At 40.3% G+C, this 9,138-nt stretch overlaps 1 protein-coding gene across 1 annotated transcript in view; it reads left to right on the top strand.

Moving 5' to 3' along the window:
* LOC107189521 (gustatory receptor for sugar taste 64f) overlaps positions 1-9,138 on the top strand; it is a 63,475-nt gene that overhangs the window by 39,679 nt on the left and 14,658 nt on the right. The window contains exons 6-8 of the mRNA XM_015578075.1: positions 4,483-4,677; positions 5,090-5,199; positions 5,310-5,480. Coding sequence (XP_015433561.1) covers positions 4,483-4,677; positions 5,090-5,199; positions 5,310-5,480 — 476 coding nt within the window. The remainder of the gene's footprint in view (positions 1-4,482; positions 4,678-5,089; positions 5,200-5,309; positions 5,481-9,138) is intronic.

Below are 9,138 nucleotides of genomic sequence, written 5' to 3'. Positions count from 1 at the left end.
CGCATCCATAGCTTACATTCGTAAAAACATACACTTCCCTATCGCTCAATTCTAAACACTCTTCGTTCACATCTTCCCAGTCACTCGAGTTTCCCAAACATACCGGCGCCGGTCCGTCGCAACATGATCCGGTCGCCTGCACGCACGCACGCACGCACAACGAACCATTCATCCCACAATACCTACACGATAAGTGCCCGTAAACCTAGTGTTAAGCAACCGGCCTGGCAGCATCCCGACCGCTCCTTCACCTGACACCAGTCACCCGCCAGAGATGGTCTAGCGGACGGCCACTCTCTCGCCACTGTACTCTCTCGCACCGTCCGTGCTCGCGCCCTCTCGCTCGCACTGCCGTCCAGGAGACTGTACTCTCTCGCACCGTTCGTGCTCGCACCGTCTTTCTCTCTGACCACCGTTCTCACCGCTGCACTTTCTCGCACCGACCGTGTTCGCGGCGCTGTAATCTCTTGCACCGTTCGTGCTCACCGTCTCGCGCGCACCATTGTCCACGATACCGTCTGCAACACATCTCGTGTTCGCGCACGCTGTATTCGTGCCGTCTCTTGTGCACTACCGTACACAACAAACACGTAGCCTCTCACACCGAGATTCCCCATGCCGATGAATCAGTAGTAGAATTAATCTTATCGTAGAATAAGAAACCCGCGGTAAAGAGTTAGGTAAAATTTAGAAATAAGACCAAATAGAATGTAAGTTGTTAGATAATAAACTTTAGTTATTAAACATATCCAGACGACTCTCCACTTATTCGCACAACGATCCCTGGCATATCGACTGAGTCGGCACACCTCCCCTAAATACCGGCGACGTACGTCGCATACTTATTAAATAAAGATAATATAAAAATTCAAAGTATAAGTTACTTTTTTACGGAAAAAATCGGTTTTTGACTTTTTAAACTACGCTTCTACCAAAAAATCTCAAAAAAATGAGGATACGATTTATGATAATATATTGCTACTGTGAAAAGATAAATGTAGTATCGCTAAAACTTCAATAAGAAAAAAATATTTTCCATAATTTATTATTTTTCACGACTAAAAAATCGCAAAAAAATCTCCAACACGCGCCCCGATAAATACTATGTATCAGATTTTTCACAAAATTTGTGCACGTCATTAAATAGGGAAAATAGTCGAAGAACGAATAATCCGAATTTTCCCTTTTACTACCCTCCTGATTGTGATAGAGGATGAAACTTGGCACAGACTATTTTTTCTTGACAAGCAATCGAATTATTATTAGAGTAAATCGAATTAATATTACAAGTCCAAATCGGTCTAAGGAAACTTTTGATTTATTTACCTGCTATACCCAAACATAGTTCTTTTCTCCAGTTTGCAGTGTTACGCTGCTTTTTGACAACGTAACGCAACCGCTCCAAATTTGAGCGTAGTACGTGTGGGACCGGACCGCCCTCTGCCAGCCAAAACGTCGCTCGCACACACACTCGCAGGCACACGAGCGCTCCTAGAGGAATCCCGAGAACTTGCGAACATTTAAATACCCACTAACTGCGTCTTTAACCGCGCCGAGCAACTGCGCGCAATTACAGGGCCGCAGCGAGCGTGAGGCGACACCTGACTCCGGAACCGTTTTCCCCCACCCTGACCAGGAGCCGATATTGGATTTTTAGGACAAGGGTCTCCTGCCCTACGAGAGGACCACACCGCCAAACAACGGTGGAGGAGCCGACCTCGTGAGGCAACCGGTCGATTGGAGAGTTGGCAAACACCAGGACCAATGGGGTAGGACCATATTGGCAGTGACCGGTGCCTCCCTCTGCAAAGGACTCTCAACGGAGATGGCTGCAGGAGAGACCCATCATTGGAGGAGTACAGGCGCGTCCAGGGGACCAAGCGCCGTACTCCAACCCGACTCTAGGTGAGTCGGGATTATTGGCGGAGAAACCCTCAGGGCCCGAGGAGTCTTCGGAATCACGGCGTCCCTGAAGACCGGCGAATACTCCAGGGGAAATTCGCGGCGGGGACACGGGGAAAGGAACCATAGAGTAACGGGGAAAGGGGGGTACCGCCGAGCATTGTGGCCGATTGCCGAAAACCGCGGATCCCCATTCGGTTGCGAGCGATCAAGTAAAGCAGGAGCGTTTCCTTTGTTAAAATAGGCGTCGATCTAGTCGCGAGTAAGAAAGAGACCGGTGAGACGACGGCGAGCGCAGCCAACTTCTGTACATCTCTTCTATCTCGGGTGATTCTGTGATTGATTGCGGGATAGTAGAGTCGAGTAACATCGGTCAACTTCTCACCTTCAGTGAGAAGTAGCGAGTTCGCGAGCGCGAGCGCGAGTAGCGGGCGGGCGGATTTCCTCGGGGTTCCTCAACTAATAGCGTACCGCGCATACCATCTCGCGGAGGCGCCGTAGTCGAATCATTTGTTAGATAGTCTATATTGCGACGTGTACCGAATTTCCGGACCAAACTGTTATCGAATTCGTTATCGTAGACCACCGATTGTAAGCGTTTTCCTCAAGGGCTGACGCGTTGCGTCAATAATCGTCTGAATTAACGCATGACGATTTCCAGTCATTCGCGAACCGCCTCCTGCCGTGAGGAGAATCTCCGCGTGCTAGCCGGCAACCGTCAGTCTCTCGTCGTCTCGATCCCGTGTAGATTTCGGAGGTATCGTAGGTCCTACCCGATACCGGCACTCGGGGAGTGCCAGGCGTTCAACTCGTGGAGGCGCGGATAGTTGCGAAGACCGAGAGAGGGGCTTTGTCCGCGGCGGACCACGGCCACACGGCTGTCCGCGGCCCGAAAATTAAATTCCGCGTAACAGTAGTTTCCTTTGAAATGGCTCGCTTGATTATATACACCATGCGCCCTACCTGCCAGTTGGACTGAAGATGAAAGACTGCTGATTGAAATTGCTTGATTTCCATCTTCTTATAAAAAACTAGAATAAATCCTCGGTCGTAAACTGTGTTCCATGGTCTGTTACCACAATTTCGAGAGGACCGTAACAGTTGAACATTTCTAGACACGTTTCGATGGTTCTGTTCGCCGTAACTGTTGTTGTCAGCCCTGAATTTGCTATAGGCATTGTCACGTACGCCAACACGAAAGAAGGCTTTCTTTTTAACCCATGATCCTTTCTCGGACGCTGGAAGGTACAGGCTTAGACAAAGACCGTCACTTCGGTGCTGATGCAACGATCTAGATTTTCTAGGAATTACAGTTCCGATGAGGGGATGCATACGCTACTTTTGTACTGATTTACGCTTATATAAAGAGTCACGGATGTATCCTCGGCGGTCACATTTCGAGTCTGACTTCCATAGAAATTCATATTGCTTGAATATTACACAATCAGTCTTTTGATATAAGTATGTGTAGTGTAGTCGCGGTAAAGTATTAAGTATAATATTACCAATGAAATACACGGTGTTAACTCACTGGCAATGCAGGGATTAGGAGCGGTTTTAAAAGATTACTGAATAGAACTTCAACCGAACTCGCGGATTCTATAAGGTTAACTGATGATTCGAATGGGAACTTAAGCCCAATCTCACTGGATACAACCAACTCTTTACCGGATATAATACGTCGTGACTGTACAAGTGATTGTACTACTCTGGCCCACGGAGGGTTAAAATAAAAGGGTTTATATAGTCCTAAAACTGGGTGGGGTTTCATGACAATTTCTCTACAAGGAAATCCTAACGGTCGCAAGTGAATAATGATTCTGTCCCTGGTTGCTATCCAGTTGATCGATGTTACGCTCCCCCTATTACTCGAGGAATAAACAGACGGAGTTTTAGGGCGTTTTCCGTTGCCAGGCGCGCGGTTAAATACGATTGAAAATGTAAATTATTCCTCATATGTAACACTTGCAAAACCTACGTGAAATGCGGGAATAGATGGCTATGGTTTTTTAGACAACGTTTGTACACAACTGGTTATCAGAGATAATCATTGGAAAAACTACAGTCACCGGCCTCTCGCGCTGTTCGCGACTCTGGTTCGTAATATAAATATAACGTAATTTAATGTAATGATGTAAAACTAGAATTGTGTATATTCGTAATTGGAAGTTACAGGACAGATCTTGCTGAAATGAATCTTGAATAAGAATGACTCACACTCACTTTCTGTGAAACAGTCGTCAGTGAAAACAGAATCGTCCCGAGTGCTATGAATACATTGTAATGTTCGCGAAATGTCCATATACAATTAAAGTGTACAAAAACTGAGTTCAACAACGCGTGATCTTATAAGGCCAAATTCGGATGGAGTGTTTTTTACGTATACGAAGTTTCATATCTGAGTTACGTCGGATCAACTGGTACTAGTTCCATTAAATTTCCATTTGATCAGTAGTTATATCAATATATAAAGATAATAATAAAATGGTTGATAAGGGTTCAATCGTGTGTCTATGATGTGTAAGGATATTTTGTACTATGTTCTTGAAGTAACACGTTGTATTTTTGCATGTGAATCAGCTACCTTTGTTTTCAACGGAACAAATATAATTGCATCCATACTTTTTCTGAGACTGGCGATGCAGTGGCCTGCTTTGATGCTCACATGGGAAAAGCTTGAAAAAGAATTTTCCCTTAAGCACAGAAAAGTATCGAAAACAAGCTTATCTTCTAAATTCAAGATCGTCACTATAATAGTGATGATATTTGCTTTAGGTGAGTAATTACTATGTCACACAAACAGGAACATTTATCCAGGTTTATAGCACTAACTCCACTTTAGAACTTTTTATACGCCTTTTACGACATTACCATAGCGTTTTTAAAAACTCTTTAAACATTTCCAAAAACACAGACAATGTTACTTTTACACATTCGCAAAATGTCCTAAGAATGTGATACAGAACGATCTCAGGACTTTGTAAATTGAACCTTCCTACGACATTTACAGATCTTAACGAGAACATATGTAGGACATGTGCACCTTCTCGGGATATTCTCCGAATGTACAGAACGTCCGGCCCGGATGTTCTCCGAACGTACATATGTTTTTGTGCAATATGGGTGTGATATTGTTTTTTTTCTATTAATTTTGTTGTTTCTAATAAGTTATTATAAATGTTTGCAGTGGAGCACGGTTCGTCTGTTCTTCATGGTTCTATCAGAGCCCAAGAATGCGCATACGTTCAAGATAATATAGACACCGTCGGGGTTTACTTCCAATCACAATTCCCACAGGTGAAACAAGCATTTGCTCTAAAGTAATTTTTAAGAAACCAAACCTTCAGATATTAAACATCATACGAAACAATTCTCAAAATACTTACGCATAATATATCTTTGACTAGGTATTTTCTATAACGTCGTACAGCTTGTGGAAAGGAATATTGGTGGACATTATTAACATTCTGAGCACTTTCTCGTGGAACTTCGTCGATTTGTTTCTCATTTTAATCAGCATAGCTTTGGTGGAACAATTTCGCCAATTAAATAGTCGCTTGTACTCTATAAGAGGCAAGGTATGTTATTTGTCACAACCTAACCATATTTTATAGTTTCCCATTTACAACCATAATTATGATCGTATTCTCATTTGAAGTGCCGTTAAATATTTAAATTACTTATTATATTTAAAGCTGACAAAAGAGAAAATTTCGTATACCTATAGGATGAGTCACTTAAATCCATCCCCTCGAACATCTTCGAAACCGTTGATGATACTAAAAAATGCTTCAAATAAAAGTGAAACGGTTCTTGAGAGTGGAATAGGATAAGTTTATGTGAGTAGCTTTATAGTTGAACGTATAGAGAACATACGAAGGTCAAATCTGTCTCGTTTAAATGGAATCGTATAGTTTTTAATGTATTAGGCAATGCTGATCGTCATTCCTTATAAAAGAAAGCATTAACCTATTTATGCCGAAAAACCATTAGTTTTGGACATATTTTAATTTCAACATTGCGTTCAAGCTCTGTATTTAGGCTGAAAGGCATATTTTCGAACATCAACTTTAAGAAGGTATAAACCATTCAATTTTTTTCAAACGATTTCGAAGATATTCGAGGGGATTGATTTAAATCACTCACCCTCTATACTTAACTCTGTTATGAACGATACATAAGGTTTTAGATTACATTTATATTTACATTATAAACACGTATTCGAAGAACGTGTTTAATTCATATTTCCTATCTTACAATTATTGAAATGAAGTGCTTTCATCGGAATTTACGTTAACCCTTAATTTATTATACGTTTTGCATTATGCTATATTAGATTATATTTAATTTAATGTATGTTCAATCTTAGTTTAGTTTCCTTACCCATATTTCTACATGTAGGTACCGTCTTACTCAAAATTTCTTTAAATAAATCTGCATAGATTTCTTACACCCCTGTAAGAAAAGTGTCACAAATCTGAAACGTGTAATTCTTCATTTTCATATATTAAACAAAGTAACACTGGTGTCAAGTCGTTTGAAGTATTGGACTTCAACTTGTGACATTTTTCTGGAAGATGCGACTACGTGTTGGAAGATATTCTATGCTATAAAATGAAAATTAACAGTTAACTTGTGACACCTTCCTCGCGGGGGTTCGGTATATTTCGATAATCCAATCAACTTTACCCCCTTTCAACTGGGAATACTCTCTGATTAATTACGATACTAAACTTCTCACTAAATTTATAATTTGTTATCGATAACAATAAGCAAATACTTTAGCTTTAGTGTATACGTTACAGTAAAAGCGTGAAATTTAGTAAATATATACTTACTCATAATCCATGTGTGCATTTACATACGATTTTATCAGAAGTATGAACCGAATATAAGTATGTCTAATATTTCAAGTAAATGTGTTCATTTCCTAGATAATGCATACATTACTTACAGCATGTTAGGAAAAGCATAATGTCGAAAGTATAATTTTTTAAGATATAGGTATACTTAATGAATAAGACTGAAAACTGAAAACTTAAGGGCGGAGACTCCTTCGGGGCCAACTCGGAATCGATCGAAGCGCTGATGTAAACAATCGGACGCTAGTGGAAACACATAACTGATAATTATAACGGCTTGATAATACGACATCTAACGGCAGTACCTACAAATAAATTTTGTTCCCCGTTACCATCAAGTTGGGTTCGTGTATCTGCTACGCGAAGACACTGTTGCCGGACCGTATCGAGAGTTTGGTACGCTGTTGCCTCATATCCCCCATTACAATTCTGTCCATCAGGAGAACGATGGAATACCTACGGTTCGTGGCGAGAATTTAATTCTCGCCGAACGTAGGAAAAACATGGCGCGACCGAAAGACATTCTAGAATGAAACAATACTTACATACTAATGTGTGCAGCAATGAAGCTTTTCTATTCGTACTGGCAATGATGCTTATTTTTCTCATCAATGGAATTATATACGAAATACTTGAAATTGTAGTCCCGAGAAACAAATTGTAAAAATGACACAATAAATATTCCGGGTATTCGATATACATCAAACAAGGAATACTATACAAATCTGCTGTTTCAAATGATATTTATTTATCTTTTATTGACATAATTGATACGGGTATTATATGCGTGCACACATATTTCGTAACAAGAACGCAAAAAGAACATTGAATGGACAACTTTATTTGATGAGAATTTATTCAACGAATACAGATACTTTTTTTATTCGAGGAGCGTTGCATTCGTAGTATCGAATAAAATTTTCATTTTTTATCTGGATCTTGTATTCGAAGGCTTCGAATAAACCTTCGAATAACTTTGGTCAGCTAGGCTAGCTCGAATAAACGCGCGGGCGAGGGTCGAGTGTCGAACGTTGAAGTCCAGCGACTGACCATCGGCATGCAATGTAAGCAGACGTGGATGAGATAAGGAATGACGTACGAATGAAAATTTAAACTTTTACAATTTGCTGTATCTTAATGAAAGTGTCATGAATAAATTGAATAGATTCTTTCGAATGCGTCCAAATTCGAGTGTAAATGAACAATTTTTACTCATACGTAACGTTGCGGATAAAAATGATATATTATTGAAAATAGTCCGAAAGATGTCGTATTTGGACTCATATTCACCGGCAGAATCTCCTCAATTCATTCGTGACACTTTAATGAGTGTATAATGAAAACTATAAAAGATTACATTTTCATTCATTTCTAATCCGGTTACATTGTATTTCGATCGTCGGTTTTTCACGTTCAGCCCTCGGCTTCTCGCTCGGTGCTCAGCAGCGCGTTTATTCCTGCTGGTCAAAGCTATTCGAAGAAACAGTCAAGCGACAATGTCAACACGTGCGCTTCCCGTTCTTTAGCCGACGGTGGGCTCAAGCAGACAAAAAAGTTTAAAAGGCCGCGTATCGATGTGATTTATATTGCACTATCCAAAATTCTATGCTGCTCATTTATTCACGGTATATTACAGTCTAGTCTGTACATACGAACTAAAATATGATTTACAACATGAAACTGTCCGCGCGAGAGCGGGCACGTCAGCTAGTTATCCATAAACTGATTTGTATGTTTATAAGAAATTAAGGATTAGTTTATATAATTAGATCTTACTGGTTCAATTGTAATGAGTTGTTTAATAATGTGTAAGAAAATGTTTGACAAAACACGCAATTCGTTGGAATAATAAAACAAAAATAGTAAGACACTTTTTTAAACTTTTTTATGTGAGCCTATAATGAACATTTGAAATATGGCTCTTGTACACATACGTAACTCATGCTGAAAATTCCATCGAAATCGGTTGACGCTGAAACAAGCAGAGGGCCAGAATTTCAAGAATATTACAATAAGCGAGCTTCAATCACCCGGCTCTCCCACCACTCAGCCGTTCAGTTGCGTGATGCACTTATATGTGCATATATATAAGTGCATATATGGTGAGTTGGATGTACGCATTTTACGGTCACCTTAATTATCTTCGTTATTTTTAGAGATATCACAACGGTTTATTCACAGAAGTTTAGTATGGAAAGGGCTATTATTTAACAGTTAATCTTCTGAATTTTCCACCGTAGTTGGTGGCGAATATTAGTGTTTCTTAACAATTTATATCTTAAAAAATTGGTCCCATCGCAACGTTTATATTTAATGAGATATTTCAATATTCCTACAATTCTGGTCCTCGACAGCCACAAAGGCTGCAATGAAC

The sequence above is a fragment of the Dufourea novaeangliae genome, unplaced genomic scaffold (assembly GCF_001272555.1).
Source record: "Dufourea novaeangliae isolate 0120121106 unplaced genomic scaffold, ASM127255v1 scaffold164, whole genome shotgun sequence".
Classification (NCBI taxonomy): domain Eukaryota; kingdom Metazoa; phylum Arthropoda; class Insecta; order Hymenoptera; family Halictidae; genus Dufourea; species Dufourea novaeangliae.
Note: the sequence above shows the minus strand (reverse complement) of the source record. Positions and strands in the feature narration are given on the sequence as shown.